This window comes from Lathyrus oleraceus, chromosome 4, assembly GCF_024323335.1.
Source record: "Lathyrus oleraceus cultivar Zhongwan6 chromosome 4, CAAS_Psat_ZW6_1.0, whole genome shotgun sequence".
NCBI classification, from domain to species: Eukaryota; Viridiplantae; Streptophyta; class Magnoliopsida; order Fabales; family Fabaceae; genus Lathyrus; species Lathyrus oleraceus.
Genome location: NC_066582.1, coordinates 151169658 through 151196700, shown reverse-complemented (window position 1 = coordinate 151196700; position 27043 = coordinate 151169658). Strand labels below are relative to the sequence as shown.

Genomic DNA, 27043 nt, shown 5'->3' with positions numbered 1-27043 from the left:
ACAAATACTCCCACTTAACTTCTTCTTTTATACTTGTTTTATTATTTTAAAAAGTAACTTCTTTTTTTATATTTGTTTATTATTTAAAAATAATAATAATCTATATCTATAACTATATATAAAGGGGATAGGTGATTTTGGTATGGCCTTTATTTCTTCCACAAATACCCTCACTTAACTTCTTCTTTTATATTTGTTTACTATTTTAAAAAGTAACTTCTTTTTTTATATTTGTTTATTATTTAAAAATAATAATAATCTATAATCTATAACTATATATAAAGGGGATAGGTGATTTTGGTATGGCCTTTATTTCTTCCACAAATACCCTCACTTAACTTCTTCTTTTATATTTGTTTATTATTTTAAAAAATAACTTCTTTTTTATATTTGTTTATTATTTAAAAATAATAATAATTAAAATAAAAAGAATTAACACATAATGGCCGTAGGGCAGTTGTAACCTCAAATAACTTCCTAATTCCTATTTAACATTTCAATTTTTTCGGTTATTGTAATTTTATATAACTTTTTTTGTAACTAATATATTTTTTGTACTGATTAAAATTATTTAGTCTAAACATTTATTAACTATTTAGTCTAAACATTTATTAATTAGTATAAAATATTATTTAGTCTAATATTTCCAAAAATTATTTATTGTATTTTTTCTTCCAATTAATAAATGTTTAGACTAAATAATATTTTCTTCCAATTAAAAATATTTATTGTACTGGTATGGTTATGTATTTTATTTAATATTATTTGAGAATATTTTTTTATTTATACTAATTAAAAGAGAGAGAAAAATATTAAAAGAGAAAAATATTTATTGTATTTTTTCTTCCAATTTTATCCTTTATCAATTGTTACAATTACTATCAATTATTAAATTAAAAAAAAATACAAAAAAAAACTCATTTATTAATTATGTAACCTCCATGAACACATCAAATAACTTCCTCCAACACATCAACTATACTAAATAACTTCCTCCTACACCACTATATATGATAACTGCATATTTCAAAAATAAGAATATTTCTTTCTTTCTCTCTCTTTCTTTCTCTCTCCACACCAAAGTTAGGAGAAAAATTCATAACCATACCAACCCCATATTTGCCTCCTTCCTCTTTTACTATATCTCTCTCTTCCATAACCAAATCATTTTCTCAAATTCATTTTGAAATAAGAGGTACGAGTGTGTTTGAAATGAATTGAATCTTAATTTTAGTGGATCGCTTCTACGAAAATTGTTCATTGATTTAACTTTTTGATATATGGAGGATTATGTGGTTTAGGTTTTGATTTCTATTACTCTTTTTCTGTGTTTTATCACTTACTTAATTTGGCCTAAAACGGATTGCAGTGTTTGTTTGAATGGATGGATTGAGTGATGGGTGTTATAGTAAGATGTGTGAGGTTAGAGATAGTTGTTCTTATTGTCTAAGGTGAAACACGGTGATGTATTTCTAAATATGAAGGATATGTCATCAGATCAACTTCCATTGTTGAATTTTTGACTTAATTAATGGTAATTGTGAAAGACGCAGAAATCAATTGAATATTCATGTAGCTTTTTATAAGGACTGAAGTTATACTATGGATATTTTGTTGCAAAAAAATGTCATGGATTTTGTAAAATGTGATATCTTTTTGTCATAATCTTGATCTGATTATAATTATAAGGATTCATTGTAGGTCTATTTTTTATGTCCTTAACTGACTTGCTCAATATTTATCTGTTGCAGGGAGATGTTTTGAAAGTGAAAGTAAACAAATTAATATCAATAAAGACCCAACTCCCATACTCATATTATTCACTTCCTTATCCTGCACCCAAAAAAATACAAGATAGTGAAGAAAATCTTTGGGAAGTGCTTCGCGTTGACCGCATTGAAAATTCACTCTATGTGGTCAGTTTCACATGTTAATTCTTGAATCTTTATCAATTTATAAGAAAGGAATTCTTAATGAAATATATAGCTTTGGAAACATTTAACCTCGAATTGGTTAGCCACCATGTTGGAAGGGTAGTTAGTTAATGGATAATCACTCTTTAATTAATTTAATTAATTATATTTAATTGATTTAGTGGATTGTCATGTCCACAGCTTCTAGAATCATATTGGTTGTTATATTTTATGAAAAATGTAAAGGAAAACAAGAGATCAAATGACTGCCACTACATATTTTCTTTTAAAAGAAAACATAATAATAACGCAAAAAATAGTCAAAACCTATAACAACATACAGAATCGCCTATATCTTCCTTTTGATGCAAAGTTCCTGTTAGCCTACATATCCATAATGAAATTGTTACTATGTGTCTGCAACCATATAACATCACACTGATATTCACAAGTCTGTAATAAAGAAAAATGTAAATCTATACCTATATATAAAATGGATATCCTTTGCAATACCTGATAAATTATTTTTTCAATTTTTTTTCGTAGAATTGATAAATATATGTTAAATTGTAATTAAAACATTTTATTCAATTTAAAATATTTATAATACAATTAAAATTAACGTATTATTAGTAAAGACAAATAATACTTTATGGGTCATATTAACCGGTGTCCCACGACGGATTAAGAATTATAAATAAAAGAATATTATAAGTTCAGTACATTGAATAGACACGATATTCTTAAAAAAAAAAATAATTCTGTTATATATATATATATATATATATATATATATATATATATATATATATATATATATATATATATATATATATATATATATATATTAGAAAAAACATATATTTTTAATTTTTTAAAAACGGTTCAACTTACTTTTTAATGAATTTCTTAACTAATGCCCCTTATTAGCATTTCCCACACTTTATAATTGAAAATATATATTATGTTGTTCTTATTCGATTAGCTCATAGTGTAGTGATTGAGAATTCCATTTCAAACATCTCGCCATATAAACAGTCAGTCGAGAGTTCCATTTCAAAATTTTACAAATATGACTTTTTCAAGATCACACTTTCAAGGAACTCATGACAGTGAAGCCGGTCCAAGTAGAATTACACATGTTAATGATGTTGCACCTGGTTGGTGATGATCAATATATATATTATACGTTATATTTCATAATTTTGTTCGCTTTCGCCATATCTTATTCTATGTATTTAAACCCGCAGATCGTAATTGTACATCCCCTAATCAACAAAACATCACGAGTCAATCCGATACAGGTATAAGTGATATAGTTCTAAGTATGCGAGTATTAATTTTTACAAATGTATATATATTAATTATTATTTTTGTATCAGATGATATGGATGTTGACGAAGCTTTAGAGGATGCAGTAATATCATATGTTAACATGGATGTCAGAGAAAATGGTGCATTATCACGTCGTCCTCAAGGTATGTTCGTAAAAATTTTGCTTCAAATAAATGTAGCATTTGCTCATGTGACGTAAAATTTCAAATCATGCAATATTAAAATATAATAATTGAGGCATCTTGCATATATTTTTTATTTGTATTTTAGATTTTAGATAATATTTAGTAATCAATATCAAACTCCTGCCTGTAGAATCAGGACATGCTTTTCGAGCAAAGCACAATATTGCTCGAAATTTCAAAAATAATATGATGATGGCAAAAGCCCGGTTGCCTCATCCATTTACCTGTAGACACTGCAATGCAAGATTGTTTCATCATGAATCACGTGATACGTGTTGTAATGGTGGAAATATATCATTCTCACGAGTTGATGCTCCTATAGTATTGCAACAATTATTTTTGGATAGTTCAGCTGAAGGAAAACATTTTAGGCAACATATTCGAAGTTATAACCATGTGGTTTCATTCACTTCAATTGGTGTTCATGTTGATGAGAATATTCTTGCATCTGGTCGTGGTATATACACATTTCGTGCTCAAGGTGCTTTTTACCATAACATAGGAGGTTTCTATCCAAATGAGGGTGTCAGACCGCGTTTCTTACAACTATACATCTACGACACCGATAACGAGCTACATAATAGAATGCAGGAAAATCCACGGCTGCACCAAAATATAGTTCACAAATTACAGAAAATGCTCCATCAGTTTAATCCTTTTGTAATTAGGTTCAAGCAACTTTCAATACTTCCAAATATCAGTGAATGTAGCCTCATACTTAAAGAGCGTCCACGTAATCACCATCAATACAATCTTCCAACTGCTGAACAAGTTGCGGCAATTATTGTTGGATGTGATGCAGATTCGATGGATTATGGAAGGGATATTAATGTCATTCGTTGTGATGGAAATCTCAAGAAAGTTCAAGAGACAAAGGGATATTATGATCCTTTGCAATACCCTGTATTGTTTCCATTTGGGACGCATGGTTGGGACATCAACACAACAAATTGCAATGGATGAAGAGTGTCATGTCGAGCATATTACAGTTACATGCTTCAGGTAAATTTGGATTAATTTTAGTAGATAATCTACTTAGCTAAGCGTTGTTTAAAAAACTTTACATTTAACACCGACATTTTTTTCAATCAACTGTAGATTCGCCCAAATGATCAATCAATGTTGTTAAATGCGGGTCGACTGTTGCAACAATATGTTGTAGACAATTATGTCAAAATTGAATCAGGAAGATTAAGGTGGAATAAAGAGCACCAAAGTGATATACGTTCTGAATTGTACCAAGGTTTACATGATGCTTTGCATGTTGGTGAAACTAATGCAGGTACAAATTCATATAGCATAAATATACAGTTTTGGATTAATAATTAGTTGTACTTCTAATGCTAATAATTCATATATTCTAATACTAATGCATTTCATGAATCATCGTAGAGAACATTGGAAAAATAACAATATTGCCATCATCATTTATTGGCAGTCGTCGAGACATGACACAACGTTATGAAGATGACATGGCTATTGTTCTTAATGGCGGTAAACCAGATATTTTTCTAACAATGACATGCAATCCTTCTTGGAGTGAGATAACATCAGAACTTTTGCCTTTTCAAACACCACAAGATCGTCCAGATTTGCTAACAAGAATATTTCGTTCGAAATTTGAGAAATTGAAGGATGATGTTATTAATAAAGGAGTCTTGGGTAAAGTTAAAAGCTACATGTATGTCACTGAATTTCAAAAGCGAGGACTGCCGCATGTGCATATGTTATTGGTCTTAGAAAGTAACGATAAGTTGCGTGACCCAAAAGATTATGATAGTATGGTAAGAGCAGAAATACCTAAATTAGAATGTGAACCACAGTTGCATGAAGCTGTTGTAAGACATATGATCCACGGACCTTGCGGCATAATCAACCGAAAGTCTCCATGTATGAAAGACGGACATTGTAAAAAAAGGTATCCCAAACAGTTCTTGGATGAAACACGTCAAGGCACTGACTCATATCCCGAGTATAGGAGAAGGTTTGATGAGTCTGTATCGTTAGGTAGAGATAAGTCTGTCGATAATAGATGGGTGGTTCCTTATAACCCTTGGTTACTGTTAAAGTATGACTGTCACATCAATGTAGAGATTTGCAGTAGCATTAAAAGTATCAAGTATCTATACAAATATGTGTACAAGGGCCCTGATCGTGTGGCTATGGAGGTTCATAAAGGATCATACATGGATGAAGTTCAGCAATATGTTGATGCAAGATGGATTTGTGCTCCCGAGGCATTATGGAAAATATTTCGATTCACTCTTTACCGATTATATCCTTCGGTTGAAAGATTGCAGATCCACTTGCCGAACCGCCATCAAGTGCGCTTTTATGATCATCAGCAAATTGCAGATGTGTTAAATAATGAACGCAACTCCAAAACAATGCTCACACAATTCTTTGCATTGAATCTACGAGATCCACAAGCAAGAAAGTATTTGTATAGAGAGATTCCAGAGCATTATTGTTGGAACAAGCGGGATATGGAATGGCATCGTAGGCGATCAACAAGAAAAGTTATCGGGAGAATCTATACGGTATCACCTTCGGAGGGAGATAAGTTTTACTTGCGACTGTTGTTATCGCATGTCATAGGTCCAACCAGTTGGGAATATCTTCTTACAAATAATGGCATGACTTTCAGTACATTCAAAAAATCAGCCGAGGATAGGGGATTTCTAGAGACTGATCATAGTATTCGTGATTGTTTGGTTGAGGCTACGAGTCTCCGAATGCCATATGCTTTACGAAGGTTATTCGTGACGATTTTAATATTTTGTGAACCTACTGATGTTAGAGGCCTTTGGAATGAGTTTTTTACACATATGGTAGAGGATTATCAAACAGCTAACAATGTTGTGGAGTCAAACTTAACTAATATGTTGTTGAAGAACTTGAATGAACTCTTAAACCTGCACGGTAAAAAGATTGATGATTATGATCTCCCATCTTTACCCCCTAATACAATAGACAGAGGTGCAGTTCCAAGTATCATACAAGAGGAGTTAGCGATCGATATCCCCAATGAAGATATTGAATTTATTGCTAAGTTAAATAATGATCAAATGATTGCATTCAACACCATTATGAATGTAATTGTTCAAAAACACAGTGGGGTATTTTTTGTTGATGGTCCAGGAGGAACAGGTAAAACATTCCTTTATAGAACATTAATGGCAAGTTTAAGAAGTAAAGGAGAAATTGTCTTAGCAACTGCATCATCTGGTATAGCTGCAACATTGTTACCCGGTGGTAGGACTGCACACTCTCGATTTAAGATACCTATTGATATTCAACCGAGTTCCATTTGTGGTATTGAAAAGCAAAAGGATCTTGCAAATCTCATTAGAGTTGCTGCCGCAATAATTTGGGATGAAGCACCAATGACAAACAAAAATTGTTTGGAAGCCTTAGATCGATCATTACAAGACATTTGTAGCAACAGTGCTCCATTTGGTGGAAAAGTTCTGATCATGGGGGGGATTTTCGTCAAGTTCTTCCTGTTGTAAGAAAAGGTACTAAGGCACAAATGATTTCAGCGTCTATTGTTCAGTCTCATTTATGGATTCATACCAAGATTTTGCATTTGCGTCAAAATATGCGATCATTGCATGATCAAGAGTTTGCAGAATTTCTTATTCGCATTGGTGATGGTGTCGAACCTACCAAACCAGATGACATGGTGAGGTTACCTTTACATATTGCAATCCCATGGGAAGGTGAACATTCCATACAAGTACTTATCCAACATATTTTTCCTGATCTAGAATTGCATGGTTGGGATGCCCCATATATGGTACAAAGAGCTATTTTGACACCAACAAATGATGATGTCCAGAAATTGAATGATATGATTATCGATCAGTTTCCAGGAGAAGAACATAATTTGTTATCGTTTGACGAGGTTGAAGGAGATAATCATAATTTATACCAGCAAGAATTCTTAAACTCAATTGCACAAGGTAGTTTGCCACCTCATATTCTAAAGATAAAAAAGGGTGCACCATTGATGTTGTTACGAAATCTAGATCCTAGATATGGATTGTGTAATGGGACCCGGTTATTATGTCGTGGTTTATTTATGAATATGTTGGATGTGGAAATCCTGACAGGAAGCAACGCAGGAAAACGTGCTTTTTTGCCTAGAATTAAAATAAAAACATCTGCAAGTGATGGACTGCCTTTTGTCCTTAGTAGAAAGCAGTTTCTTGTGCGACTAAGTTTTGCAATTACAATCACAAGGACAAACCATTCCAAATGTTGGAATATATCTTCCACGACATGTTTTTAGTCATGGACAGTTATATGTGGCTTTATCCAGGGGTGTTTCACAGACTACAACAAGAGTTTTAACCAGGGAAGGAAAATTGAAAGGAGAAGATGGTGACTACACAAAAAATGTAGTCTACAAACAAATTCTTTTATCGCACTCGCAGGTATTTATTAAGTACAATGAAAAAATTGCTCACACGTTGATTCCCATTTTGGTTACACGACATACCAAGCTTATATTGTATTATTTATATCATAGATAGATAATAACTAAATATAATTTTCTTTTGCTTTAATATACAGCCAAACTAGAACACGATGAAATCTTCCAATTATGTAGGGAGTTGAGACGAAAGAATGTTGAAACTTGCTTCGACATGAAAGTAAGTTATACTTAATCATTTATTTTATGCTTTTATGTTAGATATAAATGGGGTGATAGTTATTCTCACTATTCTTATGCAATAAATTTTAGATAACAGACTTTGAAGATAAATGGAACACGTGGAAGGATGAACAAAGTATTTCATCCATCGGCAAACTCGACAATAAGGTGTATTTATCTTTTCTGTAATACGTATGAAAAAAATTCTTGCACTTTCATCACTCTTTCACTAACATTTTTATCATCCTCATTGAAACAGGTCAAACGTTTGAAAATTTACTCCATCGGTTGGAGCTCCACGGTAATAACAGATAAAACACAACTTTGGAAAATGGTGAAAAGAGAAATAATATCTCAAAGGATGGAAAGGTTTTTATTTAATTCATTTAAGAATATATTTACTCTAGATTATTTTTGAATGCATGAATTTAACTGCTATTTGTGGTTTATATAAATAAAACCATATATATTTACTAACTCCATTGTTTTCCTTATTTACCAGAAATCCAGGTAATTCAGAAACAAGTCATAATTGTTGTTCTACGAAATCTAGACTAAAACAAAGTATCTCCATTCTCCAGGTATTATTTGAGTCGCAATAAACCATATTATATTCAAACGAGTCAAGTGTTCTGAATGTATTTCTTTTATAATATGACATTTCATCATGTATTTGTAGTTTTTTAAATCTCAAGAGCGCATTGATAAAGGGATGTACGAAGAATTGATTCGAATCTTTATAAGGTAAGCAAAAGCTATATTACACTACTTACTATTATTTTTACTATCTTTTTCTTTAAAAAAAGTCTAATTTAAGAGTCTTACATTTTTTCTTTACTACGGAAAACAATTGCAGGAAAAAAGAAAATACTTCGAATAGAGATTTCATGTTCGGCATTCCTCTTAAAGAACGTCATTGATTACACAGTATCAATATTACTTTGCATGTTTCGATATAATTTTGAATATCTTTATTTACCGTTTTCAAAATGTATTAATATTATTTTTAATGCGACCTACAGTAAAAACCTCATAAAAAGAAAACAAATATTTATTTTCCTCTACGCTGTGCGCATTAAAAAAAGCGGGCAGACGGGCACGGGAGTGCCCGTCTGAACGCTAGTTATATATAAAGAGGATACGAGTTTTTGGAGTGGCCTATTTTTGTTCAAAAATTAACCTTTATCTTTTTTATAAATAACTTAAGTGATTAGTATTTTTTGTTGGTTACCAATTGATAAACTAACTTCCATCTCTCACAAAATAATATATAATATCTATAACTTCCATTATCTGTTGAAGGATGACACAAGTTAAAAATCAACTTCTATTTTTCCTTTTTAATTTCATCTTTTTCTCAATCAACATACTATTTTTTTGTTGAACTTTTTCATTCTATTATATTTCTATCTTACTTTTGATTTTCTATTGTAACTTTCTAATATGCAGTTTTTTTACTTCCAATATAGTTTATTTTAATAACCTCTCACCACATTTTTAAAATTGACAATAGTTTCTTTTAGTAACGATAATGACAGTTTTTTTCATAACTTAAACACCTCGTTGTTGCAAGATATGATCATATATAGTTGCTCTTAAAAAAGGATTTTTTTTAAAACTTCACATAAAAAAATTAAAATAATTGAAAAACACAAACATAAAGATAAGTTTATTTTGCTTTTCTCCATTATCATAAAAATATAAGTTTATATTGGATATGATTTTCTTTTCCTAATTACACTTTAAATTGGTTTACTTATTCATTCTACTTATAAAATTGGTATCTCACTGTTGTGTAATAGATAATACATTAAATTTTTTATCATCAATTTCGATGGTACCCCACTGTTGCTTTCATAATTGCTTACAAATTCGCTTTCAAAATAACATTACACGCGTACATACGAATAATTTAATAACCAAATATATGTGTTATTGATTGATTTTTATATGATGCACATAGCAGATAACAATCAACTTCAAATTCATCTTCTATAATAATAAGGGGATATGAGATTTTGCTCAAACCTTTTTATGCTTTCAACATCTATAACTATATATAAAGGGGATAGGTGATTTTGGTATGGCCTTTATTTCTTCCACAAATACCCTCACTTAACTTCTTCTTTTATATTTGTTTATTATTTTAAAAAGTAACTTCTTTTTTTATATTTGTTTATTATTTTAAAATAATAATAATTAAAATAAAAAGAATTAACACATAATGGCCGTAGGGCAGTTGTAACCTCAAATAACTTCCTAATTCCTATTTAACATTTCGATTTTTTTCGATTATTATAATTTTATATAACTTTTTTTTAAAGAAATATTACTTCCTATTTTATATTCAACCATTTTGGATTTTATACTTATCTATAACACTAACAAGCTTAACTCGAAATAACATAAAAAAAATAATCAATTATTTTATTTTTGTGTTATTATTTACCATATTTTTTCTTTGATATTTCAATATGATAAAATAAAATATTTTTAATGCATATCTTTGATTTTTTGATAAAATAATGTATCAACTATTGAGATAAATTATTTTATCTTAATGACTTATTAAATAAATAATTATTTTACTTTTGGACATAACAATTTATTTTAGTAAATTATTTTACGTAATAAATTATTTTACGTAATAAGTTATTTTTGTAAATTATTTATTAAGTGTTAAAACATATAGACTAGGTAGAATGAAACTCTTAACTTAAATAATTACGTGTTTACTTAATGTATATATATTTATTAAGTGTTAAAGCACATAGACTAGGTAGAATGAAACTCTTACTTAAATAATTACGTGTTTATATATAAAATAAATTACATCAAATGAGTCAAATGTATTTCTTTGATGATATGACATTTTGTCATGTATTTGTAGTTTTATAAATCTCAAGAGTGCATTGATAAATGGATGTATGAAGAATTAATACAAATCTTGATAAGGTAAAATAAAACTATATTACACTACTTACTACTAATTTTACTATCTTTTTATCTAAAAAAAATCTAATTTGAGAGTCTTACATTTTTTCTTTACCACGGAAAACAATTGCAGGGAAAAAGAAAATACTTCGTATAAAGATTTCATGTTCGACATTCCTCTTAATAGTACTTTGTATGCTTTAATATAATTTTGAATATCTTTGTTTATCATTTTCAAAGTGTAATAATATTATTTTTAATGCTACATACAATAGAAATCTCATAAAAAGAAAAATTTACATTTAATTTTCTTTGCTGTGTGCATTAAAAAAAGCGGGCAGACGAGAGAGAGAGTAAAGGGAATACTGATATAACATATATTTATTCATAGGGGATTTTGGTAAACAATACGAAAGTGGTTTTTCCATAAAAGAAAGATGAATATAGGGGATTTTGGTAAGCAATACGAAAGTGGTTTTTCCATAAAAGAAAGATGAATATTTATGATTATTACCGTTGCATTCGATCATGATTTTGGTAAACAATAAGGGCATCATTACAAACAAACATTTTCAAGGGATCATATATATATTTAGGATAAAAGACTTAATTTAGAACTCTTACCATTTTCAAAGTATAATAATATTATTTTTAATATGACGTACAATAGAAATCTCATAAAAAAAACATACATTAATTTTTCTCCGCTGTGCGCATTAAAAAAAGCGGGCAGACGGGCACAGGAGTGCCCGTCTGAACGCTAGTTACCATTATATAACTGTCTTCTTATTCCTACTTTTCTATTTAACTGTAAAAATTCATTGCCATTTCCTCTAAAGAAATAACATTTGCTTAGCCGATTTCTCTATTTTGGTTAGTTTTTCCCTTTTTACCTTCCAATAAATTTATCATGTGTGAACAATAATCTTTATGTAACATTTTTCTTTCCCTCTTACTTCAATATCTAAAACAGAGAAACAAAAGAGACATGGGATAAGGGAACACTAGATGAACATAATTCTTGGTGTGTTGTCTTAGAGAAACTAGGAGAATGATTCCTGAGCAGATCGACAACCGAAGAGTATTGCAAATGTAAGTAACACGGTATAGATTCTTTCTAATGACTTACTTCCATATTTATATTTTAACTATTTATTTCTTTTCTGTTACCCGATCCATTTTTATGACGTAATTTACTTGCCTTTGCCTTAAAGATTTTTAAAGTTGAGACTTCATCTTGCATTTTAATATTCACTATCTTCTATACCTATAGATAAAAGGGGATATACTCTTTTGGCGTGACCTAATTTAATTCCTAAATTACCCTTAAACAATTATCTTTTTACCCACTAAATTGTATCCACGATTAATGAAAGAATAAAAGTAACTACCACCATTGACATCTACATAACTGATAGAGCAGTTATCTATCTGTGTGAAAACTGAAAATAAATTAAAATCATAAAATTGAATAAAAGATGAAAAGATAACTGATAGATATTTTTTTACTTAACTTCAAAATTATAAATTATCATAATCGTTAGCAATAATAAATGTCTCACACTAAATTCTTCTCTTCATTTCAAATGAATCAATTTTAGATATTTTAAGTATTTGTCTTCATTTCAAATCAATTAATTTTAAATATTTTGAGCATTTGTATTTGAAAATATTAAATAGAAATTTTATAAATTTATATTTTTTTAATTAATATATACAAAATTTATGCAAAATTAAGTTAATATATACAAATTTATGAGAGAGACTTCTGATTTTGATTATATGGTTGACCTTCCTATTAAGCAACAATGTCACTTAATATCTCTCTTTTAAAGTTTATGTTTATTTGCTTAATAAACTATGAGAAACATTTTTTTCTTATTTTATCTAAATCTTCTTATGGTTTTGAACAATCTATAACAATATATAAAGACAAAACTTAATTTTTGTGTCACCTATTTTCTTTTTTCATAATACGGTATTCCAAATCACCAATTTATTCCACTTACATTATTGATTTGTTTGAAAAAAAATGGTTGAATAACATCACGTCACAATGCGGTTTTCTCAATTCAAACAAAATTTAATACAAAGAATATTATATTGCAAACAAAATTTAATATATATCTAAATAAATATCATATGTTTCATCATATAAATAGTTTATATAAAATCAAATTTATAAAAAAAGATAAACTGTTAATATTTTCACGCGTTAGTGCAGTAAAAAAAGCGGACAAACGGGCACGGAGTGCCCGTTTGAACGCTAGTTATAAATAATGATAATAATAATAATAATAATATTAATAATAATATTAATAATAATAATAATATCGGTCTACTTCTAAAACAAGTTTTTATTATTAGCTAGATCCGATATTTATAACTATATATAAAGGGGATATGTGATTTTGGGATGACTTTTATTTCTTCCATAAATACCCTCAATTAACTTCTTCTTTTTTATTTATTTATTATTTTAAAAAGTAACTTCTTTTTTTATATTTGTTTATTATTTAGAAATAATAATAATTAAAATAAAAAGAATTAACACATGATGGCCGTAGGGCAGTTGTAACCTTAAATAACTTCCTAATTCCTATTCAACATTTCGAATTTTTTTCGGTTATTGTAATTTTATATAACTTTTTTTAAGAAATATTACTTCATATTTTATATGGATTTTATACTTATCTATAACACTAACAAGCTTAATCCGAAATAACATAAAAAAATAATCAATTATTTTATTTTTGTGTTATTATTTTCCATATTTTTTTCTTTGATATTTCAATATGATAAAATAAAATATTTTTAATGCATATCTTTGAGTTTTTGATAAAATAATGTATCAACTATGGAGATAAATTATTTTATCTTAATGAGTTATTAAATAAATAATTATTTTATTTTTGGACATAACAATTTATTTTAGTAAATTATTTTACGTAATGTATAAATATTTATTAAGTGTTAAAGCATATAGACTAGGTGGAATGAAACTCTTAACTTAAATAATTACGTGTTTATTTAATGTATAAATATTTATTAAGTGTTAAAGCACATAGACTAGGTAGAATGAAACTCTTGACTTAAATAATTACGTGTTTATATATAAAATAAATTACATCAATGATAAAAAAAATATAATTAATTACAATGCTACAAAAATGTTTGTCATATATATTATTTATTGAGTATCCATAACTATTTAATGTGGTGTTTTGGCCTGACCTATTTTGATATCAATAATATCCTCAAAAATTATTTTTATTAGTTTTAAAATGAATTAATAAAGAAATTCAAAATTAAAAAAAAAAGCCAGTCATATATTGTGAATATTAAATATAAGTAATGGAGCAGTTATTATAAATAACAGTCAACTTCAAATTCATCTTGTATCTATACCTATATATAAAGGGAATACATGATTTTTGCGTGATCTAATTTTGATCCAAAAATATCTTTTAGTTTCTTTTTAAATAAATAACATAATATAATTTAAAAAATTATGTTCTTGGCAACTTACATCAGTTACAAAATAAAGTGGTTAGTAACTTTCTTATCTTTTAATTTAAAATATTTCTCACTTTCTTTTAGTTAAAAATTATTTATTTCTTTTTCTCTCTCCCTTTTAGTTAATTCATAAATATTTTTCTTTCACTACAATTTTTTATTATATCACTTGGTCACTGAAGATGTTATATTAAAAATATAAAATCAACAACTTTGACGATGTAAGTTCTCTTTCTTTTTGTTTATATTGCATCATATGAACATTAAAGAAATTTATTTATTACTTTTCTTAATATTAGTGAAATATAATAGAGAATCACAGGAGAAATATAAGTCATGACAATATTTAACTTGACACTCTCCAATAAAGTCTAGCATATTCGTTTGGAATGGAATGATCATGATATCCCGTAAAAATTTCGGAAAATTTGAAATTTTCAACTTAATTTTAAGCGGATACTAGAATTTTATGAATTTATATTTTTTTATCGTTGTTATAAGACAGATTCCAGAAAAGAGAGAGAGAGAGAGAGAGAGAGAGAGAGAGAGAGAGAGAGAGAGAGAGAGAGAGAGAGAGAGAGAGAGAGAGAGAGAGAGGTTTTATTTTATTCATTTAAGAATATTTTTGAATTCATGAATTTACCTTCTATTAGTGGTTTATGTAAATAAAACCATATATATTTACTAAGTCCATCGTTTTCTTTTTTTTATAACAAAAATACAAGTAATTCAGAAATAAGTCAGAGTTGTTGTTCTATTAAATCAAGACTAAAACAAAGTATCTTCATTCTCCAGGTATACATTTATTTGTGTTACAATAAATCTTATTATATTCAAATGATTCAAATATTTTGAATGTATATCTTTGATGATATGACATTTTGTCATGTATTTGTAGTTTTATAAATCTCAAGAGTGCATTGATAAATGGATGTATGAAGAATTAATACAAATCTTTATAAGGTAAAAAAAAACTATATTACACTACTTACTATTAATTTTACTATCTTTTTATCTAAAAAAATTCTAATTTTAGAGTCTTAAATTTTTTCTTTACCACGGAAAACAATTGCAGGGAAAAAGAAAATACTTCGTATAAAGATTTCATGTTCGGCATTCTTCTTAGAGAATGTCATTGATTATACAATATCAATAGTAATTTGCATGCTTTAATATAATTTTGAATATCTTTGTTTATCATTTTCAAAGTGTAATAATAATATTATTAATGCTACATACAATAGAAATCTCATAAAAAGAAAAATTTACATTTAATTTTCTTTGTTGTGCGCATTAAAAAAAGAGGACAGACGAGCACGGGAGTGCCCGTCTGAACGCTAGTCAAGATATAATTGTAGTATACCAGAAAAGCTTCGCCATTTTTAGTTTAACGATGTCGAAATGCAATACCGATTTTCATATCGGGTAGCCAAAATTCCAATGCAATACCGGAATACAGACGTTATACAAAATATTTAATAATATTGGTTTGAATCATGGTACAAGATATGTGTCTCATATATTATGTGATAAAGCAATTTAGAAAGTAGTGAGTATCATATTTATCAATACATATTAAAAAATGGTTCACCAACATGTTTCAGTGGTTGCAACTGTGCAACTTTGATTCAGATGTTGTTAGAGAAATGACTATCTCTATTGATTGGGATCAAAGAATTGGTGGGGTAAGCCATGTATGCTCAATGACAAATTAAAGAACAATAACTACATGAGAACATTGAACTTATTGATGGTTTTGATAAAAGCATTGATGGGAGTAAAATTAAGACACAATAACAGACTAAGATACAACGAATATAAAATTCCTCACACTTGTAGGAACCTTAAGGATCAACAATAAATATAAGACAACATATCGAACAAATAAAGGCACAAAAGAACACTTATATTTTAACGTGGAAAACCCCTCAATATGAGACACAAAATCTGGATTTGTGGAATTAAAATTAGGTAAATGTAATTTCTTGACAAATAGTAAGTCTTTCATCTTGCCCTTCCATAAATGGTAATTAGAACCATTCAAAAATACCATCTTCATATTTGTATTTGATTCCATCATTGAAACAAGTAAAATATCCCTTAACCAAGAGCTCTGATGTCACTCTGATGGGAAATTAAGACACAATAACAAACTAATAAACAGGGGATACAAAATTTCCCACACTTATAGGAACCTTAAGGATCAACGACAAATATAAGACGGAAAATTGAACAAATAAAGACGCAAAGAACACAAATTTTTTAACGTGGAAAATACCTCAATATGTGAGTAAAAATCATGAGTTGTCCATGCTAAAGAAATAGCACCTCTATAATCAATTAAGGGTACAAGAGAGTCTTAAAGTGATTCACAAACTAGTGCTGACAACCACAAATCACAAATAAAACTAGCTTACAAATAAGAATAAAATAGAAAAGAAAAAAATCTCAAATCTGTAGCTTCAGTGCGAAGCAGATATCTCTCGGATCAGACCTTGTTTTGAAATTCTGAACAGTCAAAGTTAGATAGGTGTTGTGAACCTACCCTCCAAATTTGAGCTTGATCTGACAGTTAACGTATCCGCGATCTTTGATTTAGTGATATTGGTTGCATAAAAACGGGAATAGGTTTCTCTTCTCTTTTCTCTCCTTTGAATCCTTATTTTCTCTATATCTCTCTCAACCCTAAATTGATCTTCTCCACTTAAAAATGTGAGACAAATGGGTTAATAATATTTGGATCTTTCTTCATATAGGAATGAAGCCCAAACCCAACAAATCTCCCCTTCACTACTATGTGGAGGAAATCCCCAAATCGACGATATCAAAACAAACTTCAAATTTCCCTCTTGGTAATGCTTTAGTCATCATATCAGAACCATTATGATTTGTATGAACTATAGCTAACTTCAACAACTTAGCATCCAAAACATCACGTATCCAATGATATCTCACATTAATATGTTTGGACCTATTATAAAAAGTAGGATTCTTACCAAGATGAATAGAGCTTTTACTATCAACATATAACACATATTTGTCTTGAACAAAACCAAGGTCATGCAAAAAATTCTTCAACTAGAGTAACTTTTTGCACGCTTTGGAAATGGCAATAAACTCAGCCTATCTAGTAGACAATGTTGCACACATTTGTAATCTAGACTGCCAAACCATAACCCCATGCAAATTTAATCATGTAGCCTGAAGTAGAATTTATGGAATCAATGTCTCCATCCATATCAAAGTCAGAGAACCCCGCTTGGGTAGGCTTATCTCCTCCAGAAAAGTAAGAATAGGCTTCTCTCATCTTTTCTCTCTTTTGAATTCTTATTTTCTCTCTATATCTCTCAATCCCTAAATTGATCATCTCCACTTAAATAAGTTAGATAAATGAATTAATCATATTTGGTTCTTTCTCCACATATGAAGGAAGCTCAAACCCAACAAACATTTCATTTATTTCTGATCGCGACTTTATGAGTCTATCGGGGTACTAACTGCAAGTGCACAGTCTAATCGCGTAGTTTTAAAAGATATCGATCCCACAGGGACTTAATGAATCGATCTACCGTTTTTCTAGGGTTACTGCGTAAAGCTAAGGCGGATGATACTTTAATGATTAGGAAAAAATAAAACTAAATTTGGATCTAGATAAAATATCAAATAATATGGATATCAGTAGGTAGTTCGTCGCAATTAGGGAATCAAATCTTCGTTGGTCTTTTCCTTAATTTTAAAATAAGTCTTTTTAGTAGACACTATTAATTAAAAGTCTTTTCCTCAAACTCTCGCTCTGTTGAATTAGACTATGACTTTATATTTTAACGTACGCTCTCACTATTTCGTTAAATCTAAAATCACTTTTGAAAATAATAGAATCTATGGAAACTCCTTTTGAGAAAATACTAACCGTTTAAACGCCCTCGTCTCAAACTCTCGCTCTGTTGACTTAGATTATATGATTAAACTTAAATGCTTAACTCTCGTCCTCACATTTAACTTTTAAAAATAATTTTTGAAAATAATTAGAATTTAATTAACCTTAAAAATTGCTTTCGCCCTGATTTAAAGTTAATGTTCAATTTACACTGTCCAGTTAAAAGCTCAAACCGTCGTTCTATTGATTTTAACTTCTTTATGTCTTTTACTCTCGTACAAAAATCTTGGTATTAACCTTGTAAATTGAGACCAGAAAAAGAGTGACTATATTCTGAAATAAATTTAAACCAACTCAATTTTGATTCCTTTATTCCGCTTACTTTACATACCGATATCTAAATTAATTATCCAGACATGATAAATATGCATAAACAATAATCATGCATAAATATGGCCATATCAAACAAACAATATATATAAACAGCGGAACAAAGCATATGTAAATTAAGACGATAAATTAATTAATTAATGAACCTGGAAAAATACTAGAAATTTGGATTCTATCTCCTAGCTTCGATGCTCGAACACTCCACCACAAGCCGGTTGGATTTGTTCTTCACAATTCTCAATCAGATAGGAAAGTAAAAACAAGGAAATAAAATACTATGATCTAACGTAAGGTTAGATCCAGTAAAAATTACACAATAATTTTCGGTGTAGAAACTATCGTGAGAAAATAAATTGTATGCTTCGGAAACTAAACTAGAAAAGAAAAGAAAATAAATTGCTTGAAAATTTAGAGTGCTGGAAAAATAATGCTGGAAAAATTGTACGGCGAAAAGAGAGGTTGAATAGGCTTTTGTGAGGTTTATTTATATTCACCTCCCAAAATAACCGTTTCCTAGAATGGGTCTTCAGTGTGGTTCAAAACGTCTACGAGTGCAGGAGAGAATTTAGGGGAAACCGTCCACTCCGTTACGCACGTAAAGCCTAAAATATAGGATGGAATGTGTGACGTCCGTCACACTATGTGTTACGGTCGTAACACTAGGTTTTAGGACGTGGCGATCGGCACGTGCTTGTTGCGGTCGTGACAGCAAGTTTCTTTGTTCCAAACGTGGGTTGGGCTTTGGTGCTTCAGCTTGCTGCTTTTCCTAGAAAATCTTCTTTTTGCACCCCTTTTCTTTCTTTTTCACACGTGCTTTAAACAATGATACCTGAAATAAATAATAAGAAAATACCGAGTAATATTGAATAATATAAAATAAATTGAATCAAATAACGATATAATTTAATTAAATCAAGTCTAAAAATGTGATATAGTTTCATGTTATCAATTTCACAAAAGAAAAATCATTGACTAATAATCATCTATAAAATGCAAATCAACGGAGTGAAAAATATCAAATTTGAGGATAACCATGACTTGTTAATATACCACAATTGATAGTAACATTTGTGAAAGAATCCTCGTTTCTTGAAATTCCTCTAAGTTGTTCCCTATGCCACTATCAGATAGTGCTAACAAGAAAATTGAATGTTATTTTAAAACAAAGCATTATTATTTTAACACAAATTACTCTAGTAATAAAATTTGTAATTACTAACAAAAATCATTTGCCTAAATTTTAAGGAGAAAGTTCATGTAACATACATATAGAAAGTTCATGTAACATACATATAGAAAGCTTGTCACTAAAAGTCAATATAAAAGTTTCTCTTACATTACTTTTGTCTGATGGCTAACGAATTTGAGATCGTTGATTTGCTGAGACTGATTGCAGAAAAAATGTGAATAGGTTTCTCTCCTCCTTTCTCTCTTTTGAATTCTTATTTTCTCTCTATCTCTCTCAACTCCTAAATTGATCATATTCACTTAAATAATTGAGAAAAATGAGCAACTCATATTTGAGTCTTTCTCCACATAGGAAAGGAGGACAAATCCAACAAATATTTCATCAATTTCACAAAATAAAAATCATCGATTAATAATCATCTATAAAATGCAAATCAACGGAGTTAGAAATATTAAATTTGAGGATAACCATGACTTGTTAATGTACCAGAATTGATAGTAACAACTATGAAAGAACCCTCATTTCTTGAAATTCCTCTAAGTTGTTTCCTATGCCACTATGAAATAGTGCTAAGAAAATTGAATGTTACTTTAAAACAAAGCATTATTATTTTAACACAAATTACTCTAGTAATAAAATTTGTAGTTACTAACAAAAATCATTTGCCTAAATTTTAAGGTGAAAGTTCATGTAGCATACATATAGAAAGGTTGTTGCTAAAATTCAATATAAAAGTTTGTCTTACGTTACTTTTATCGGACGACTAACGAATTCGAGATCGTTGATTTGGTGAGACTAATTATAGAAAAACAAGAATAAGTTTCTCTCATATATTCTCTCTTTTAAATTCTTATTTTCTCTCTATCTCTCTCAACCCCTAAATTGATCATCTCTAGTTAAATAAATGAGACTAATGAACTAATCATATTTGAGTCTTTCTCCACATAAGAATGGAGCCCAAACTCAACAAGCATTTCATCTGTTTCACAAAATATAAATCATGGATTAATAATCATCTATAAAATGCAAATCAACCGAGTGGAAAATATCAAATTTGAGGATAACCATGACTTGTTAATCTACCACAATTGATAGTAACATTTGTGAAAGAACCCTCGTTTCTTAAAATTCCTCTAAGTTGTTCCCTATGCCACTATCAGATAGTGCTAACAAGAAAATGGAATGTTATTTTAAAACAAAGCATTATTATTTTAACACAAATCTCCTAGTAATAAAATTTGTAATTACTAACAAAAAATCATTTGCCTAAATTTTAAGGCGAAAATTCATGTAACATACATATAGAAAGCTTGTCGCTAAAAAACTCAATATAAAAGTTTCTCTTACGTTACTTGTGTCTGACGGTTAACGATTTAGAGATTGTTTATTTGGTGAGACTGGTTGCAGAAAAATGAGAATAGATTTCTCTCCTCTTTTCTCTCTTTTGTATTCTTATTTTCTCTTTATCTCTCTTAGCCGCTAAATTGATCTTCTCCACTTAAATAAGTTAGACAAATGGACTAATCATATTTGGGTCTTTCTTCACATAGGAAGGGAGACTAAACGCAGCAAATATTTCATCTGTTTCACAAAATAAAAATCATCGACTAATAATCATCTATAAAATGCAAATCAGCGGAGTGGAAAATATCCAATTTGAGGATAACCATGACTTGTTAATATCCCACAATTGATAGTTAAATTTGTGAAAGAACCCTCATTTCTTAAAATTCCTCTATGTTGTTCCATATGGAACAAGAAAATTGAATGTTATTTTAAAATAAATCATTATTATTTTAACACAAATTACTCTGGTAATAAAAATTGTAATTACTAACAAAAATCATTTGCCTAAACTTTAAGGCGAAAATTCATGTAACATACATATAGAAAGCTTGTCGCTAAAACTCAATATAAAAGTTTCTCTTACGTTACTTTTGTCTCACGGTTAACGAATCGGAGATTGTTGATTTGGTGAGATTGGTTGCAGAAATATGAGAATATGTTTCTCTCCTCTTTTCTCTCTTTTGAATTCTTATTTTCTCTTTATCTCTCTCAACCCCTAAATTGATCTTCTCCACTTAAATAAGTTAGACAAATAGACTAATCATATTTGGGTCTTTCTCCACATAAAAAGGGAGACTAAATCCAACAAATATTTCATCTGTTTTACAAAATAAAAAGCATCGACTAATAATCATCTATAAAATGCAAATCAGCGGAGTGGAAAATATCCAATTTGAGGATAACCATGACTTGTTAATGTACCACAATTGATAGTTACATTTGTGAAAGAACCCTCATTTCTTAAAATTCCTCTATGTTGTTCCATATGGCACAAAAAAATTGAATGTTATTTTAAAATAAATCATTATTATTTTAACACAAATTACTCTGGTAATAGAATTTGTAATTACTAACAAAAATCATTTGCCTAAATTTTAAGGGGAAAGTTCATGTAACATATACACATAGAAAGTTTGTTGCTAAAATTCAAGATAAAAGTTTCTCTTACGTTACTTTTGTTTTAATTTTTCTAATTATTCAGCAAACTCTTCCTTTCTATTAGATCATTCTCTAAAGTAATAATAACTTTGCATACAGAATTAATAGAGAAGTAAGTAATGGTTGGAGAACTAGAAGTATTGAATCAAATTTTAAGCGTCTAAGAGAAAGATATTGATAATGGGCGGAAGAAAATCTAAAAAACATTGATTAATTTAAGTTGTTTTTTAATATAACTTAATTTTTCATATTATTATTTTCTAAAATATTTATAAAAAAACGGTTTCTTACAAGATTTTTAAAAAATATGGTAAAAATGCATACAATTAGTGGATATTTTGAAAAATTCAGTAAAGGTAATAAAATTAGGTACTGGTCTTTTAAAACTTAGAAAAAAAATACATAAATTTTATATAATATAAATTCTGGAGAAAGATCCGCAGGTAACGTATTTTTGCAGCAAATTCTACGAGTATAAAATCAAACACTTAAAATATTATTAAAAAAGTGAGGTGAAATTATAAGTTGTGACTTAAGATTTAACGTATTGAATATTGTCTTCTTTAATTATCCAATTGATTTAAGGGATTACAGAGTTGTGGTGTAGAAATGTGAGTTATATACTTTAACGACTAAGTCAAATTGTGGTATGCGATGAAAAATCAACATATGGAAAATAAACACCAAAATCAATAGTGACATACATGGGATTCGAAGGAATGCCTAATCGTCTTTAATCTGACTAATTTCCAACAAGTGTTTATTGAAGCAATTGTTCTTTCAAACCAAAGTTTGAAAATCCCAAATTTTACTTTCAATGGAATTATAATCTTCTTGTTAAAATAAAATAAAAAATCTCATTGGAAACAAATTTATTTATTTTACTTCGATAACATTTATTACATTTGTTAAAAGTCTATCAAATTTTTGGCATCATTCTAATTTTTATGTTACGCTTTTTATTTTTAAGTTCTCTTGTTTTGTTTTATATTAACTTTATATTCTTATTCAATTTTGGTTTTGTTTAGTGCTACTAAGGTATTTTTTTTGTTTGTGTATAATGAACCTTGATTTTCAACTTCCTCTATTAGCATAACCTGAAACTTTATCAAAATAATTGGCAGCCTCAAATCTAATTCTATTAAATGTTAATCTAGTTGGGGCATTACGATGTGATTTCTGTGAAGGTCACATCAATAACCATTGTGTACCAGATGGATACGTTGAAGAAACGCATTATGAAACAAAATATCAAGATACAAATCCTTACTCCAATACTTATAACCTGTGTGTGGGATGATAATTTAAATCTTAAATGAAATAATAATTAATATCAAAATTTTAATCAAGAAGCTCTTCAAGATCCACCACCAAGGAAGTCATGCATATTCTAAAAGAGGTTGCGAATGAATTTAGGAAGATGGCTAAACTCAATCTCAAAGCATTAAAGGCCAAACAAGAAATATCCAATAAGAACCGATAAGCTTTCATAAAGAATTTTGAAACTCAAATTCAGCAGTTATCTAAACAAATTACAACTTAATCAAGTGAAGATTTTAATAAGAATACTATGGATAACTCTATAAGTGATGAAGTTGAGAGAAGTAGAAAAGAAATGGGAAGTAATAGTGAAGGAAATGTTGAAAAACAACAGGAAGAAAAAAATGCACGCCATAAGAAAAATAGAATCAAGAATAGAAGAACTTGAGTTGAAAAAGAGAAAAAATTCAAATCAAATTTATGATTTTTTGTTTTTTAGTACATTTTTTAATTATGTTTTACATGTTTATAACTTAAAAAATAATCTTAACAATCTTTGTTACTCTTGTTATTGTTGATAGAAATATTTTTTACCTACTATATTATAAGATAGATTACTTAATCTTTTTTTATTTTTAATAGAATTATTTTTAAAAAAATTAAACATTGTTTAGAAAATTATTACCAAAATAAATAATTTAAAAAAATTGTCTTAACTTTTTTATGCCTGAGTTAATCTCCATAAAAAATGCACAAAAATAACTAAACATAAATATCATATTATTTATTAACATCAACTTTTTTATATTACAACATCATAGAACATATTACACGTATTACACAGGGTTGTATTATTTTTATAAGAACAACCAAGTGTCCACCCTGTTTAGTTTATTATTTTCTCCATTTAGTTCACTGAATGCTGCCAAACAAAACACAAAAATTAATATCAATATCAATCCAAGCATAATACAATACAATAGTAAATAAATTTGTGAAAAATATATAAGTAAAGAAAAACTAAATTACTACTTTATCAACTATTTGACAAAATAATGAATACATTTCCCGTGCATGAGTAACATCTGTTGAAGAAACCACATTAAATTCTTAAAAAAAAATTAATTGTTGATTAATATAGAAGTAACTATTTTTACTGCAATTTTTACAAGAAAGAGATATATCGTCCAACTTATAAATGATTTTAGGTAGCATTACATATTTCTTTTGTTAGGATAAACAATTTCAAATAATAGTTCGGCAGATACATTAGAACATACGCACACACGATATCTCAATTATTTATCTTTAAATGATGAAACTTTATTAATTAAAAATGTAATATTTATAAATAAATATTGAGAACTTACTCATTGCAATTCATGTTTTTGTTTATCGGAAAACTGACATCAACACCGCAATGTTTGGGAAGTGAGAGAGATAAGTCGTCTTTGATGTTAGGGTTGCTACGAGCAAATTCTTTTAAGCATTCACATGCGGCACGTTGTTCATCAACAGTGGGTGTTGAAGATTTCAGACCATTAAGGCCACTGCAACAACTAGCTGATGGCTCGGCATCATCACCGACGAGGAATGAGGTACAAGGCTCTACAGATGTCTTTGCTTGTTCACAATCAAAAGCATTCCCTTGCTCCATAGTGAGGAGCAATAGCACTAGCAACGTTAGAATCATACTCAAGTTCTTCATCTGGTTTTTTAAACTTACTTGTGTTTCAATGTGTGATCTGAAGGTTGAAATGTGGGGGCATATATATAGCTCAAGATGGTCATTTATTTTGTCGATACTTGAAGAAAGTATTTGCCACGATTGGCATTCATAGTTTAATGAATATTAGAGAATTAAGACGAAATTAAACTTCTGCGTCATCAAAATTCAAAAACTATGAGATAAAACAAAAGTATGGACAAACTTTCCACAACTGCGTAAATGTCAAACAAATCAAGTACTCACAAAAGTAACAACTACCACCTACAACAATAAAGTGGATCGTATATATTTAAGTAAAATTAATTAGTAGTAAATGGAAATATGAGTGTTAAATAATAAAAATAATTTATATGATAGAAATGAAGTGTTAACTTTTTTTTTAAAAGTGTTTGCAATCAGAACAACTATTGATATATTAGTAGTCTTGGAAATAATAAAAAACAATCAAGAAAATCAACATATATCTATAATTTAACCTACGTCAATACCAAAACATTTCATACTTGTAGCATCCCCAACTTAAAATAATTATTAAATTCTTTGATCATTTGTAATTTGATTAAACTAGAATAAAAATAATGGTAATTTACAAAAAAACTCCATAATAAACAAATACTTGGTTGTTTCATTCGAGGATGTTTCAAATATATGGCTGGTAATTAAGATTTAACTAGAATGAGATTCGCACGATCCGCGGCTGTTAATTAATTTTTATTTCATTTGCATTGAGTTTTAATTATAAATTTTTTTATTTTGTAAATATGAACAATAAATTTATATTATAATAATTTATTATAAAATAATCGAGATAATAATATGAATAAAAAATTTAGGTTAATAAGTTGAGACTAACATACAAGATTTTATTTTATAAATTTAAAAAATTTTAAAAAATTTCCTTAATGATTTATTTTTTATTTTTCTTCTAAGATATTTTTAATATTTGCCTCTCTTTTAAATATTTAATTAAAAGTTGTTAAAGACATATACTTATTTTCAGTCTTAGATAAAAAATAAATTTTATTTTCATTATTATCGAATAAAGCAGTCAATATCTTTATAAATCTATATATATATATATATATATATATATATATATATATATATATATATATATATATATATATATATATATATATATATATATATATATATATATATATATATATATATATATATATATATATATATATGAGAAATCGATAATTTTATTGCTTGTCTTTAATTTATTTGTCTAATATGATAAGAAAAATATAGAGAAGAAATATATATATTCGATCAAGAGGGTTGCATTCTCTATTATATTTTTAGATCAATTGAGAGTAATTTAACTTTAAAAATTATGGAATATATACTTTAACATTAAAATTATGTTTCAAGTATTTCTTTTGTTGCTGTCATTTTAAGATAACAAAAAACATTTTAAAGTGTGTGGATCGGAGCATCTCTTTTATTTTTAAAATTTTAAAAAATATATTTTGTTGGAGTAATAATAAATTTATTATGAGTAAATTAGTATGATAATTTTTGAAATAAAGAAAGTTAATAAT

The 27043-nt window shown here is 28.3% G+C and overlaps 2 protein-coding genes across 2 annotated transcripts; one reads left to right on the top strand and one right to left on the bottom strand.

Annotated features, from left to right (window-relative positions):
• The first annotated feature begins 2985 nt into the window (after positions 1 to 2985).
• LOC127136461 (uncharacterized) lies at positions 2986 to 6945 on the top strand. The gene is made up of 6 exons (XM_051063014.1): positions 2986 to 3073; positions 3164 to 3217; positions 3296 to 3391; positions 3564 to 4336; positions 4532 to 4715; positions 4826 to 6945. Exons 1-6 carry the CDS (start codon positions 2986 to 2988, stop codon positions 6943 to 6945), a joined length of 3315 nt encoding a protein of 1104 aa, XP_050918971.1.
• A 17582-nt stretch (positions 6946 to 24527) lies between these two features.
• LOC127074226 (non-specific lipid-transfer protein A-like) lies at positions 24528 to 25490 on the bottom strand. Its single transcript, XM_051015529.1, has 2 exons — positions 25135 to 25490; positions 24528 to 24686 (listed from the first exon to the last, which is right to left on the bottom strand). The coding sequence occupies exons 1-2, from the start codon at positions 25470 to 25472 to the stop codon at positions 24677 to 24679; spliced, it is 348 nt and encodes a 115-aa protein (XP_050871486.1). The 5' UTR covers positions 25473 to 25490; the 3' UTR covers positions 24528 to 24676.
• Between the last annotated feature and the right edge of the window lie 1553 nt (positions 25491 to 27043).

What these genes read in the sequence shown, in the direction of transcription:
- LOC127136461 (XM_051063014.1), top strand. Translation starts at nt 2,986, where the DNA reads ATGACTTTTTCAAGATCACACTTTCAAGGAACTCATGACAGTGAAGCC. An exon ending in TGTTAATGATGTTGCACCTG is followed by an intron (nt 3,074 to 3,163) that starts GTTGGTGATGAT and finishes TTAAACCCGCAG; the next exon opens with ATCGTAATTGTACATCCCCT. An exon ending in CACGAGTCAATCCGATACAG is followed by an intron (nt 3,218 to 3,295) that starts GTATAAGTGATA and finishes TTTTTGTATCAG; the next exon opens with ATGATATGGATGTTGACGAA.
- LOC127074226 (XM_051015529.1), bottom strand. Translation starts at nt 25,472, where the DNA reads ATGAAGAACTTGAGTATGATTCTAACGTTGCTAGTGCTATTGCTCCTC.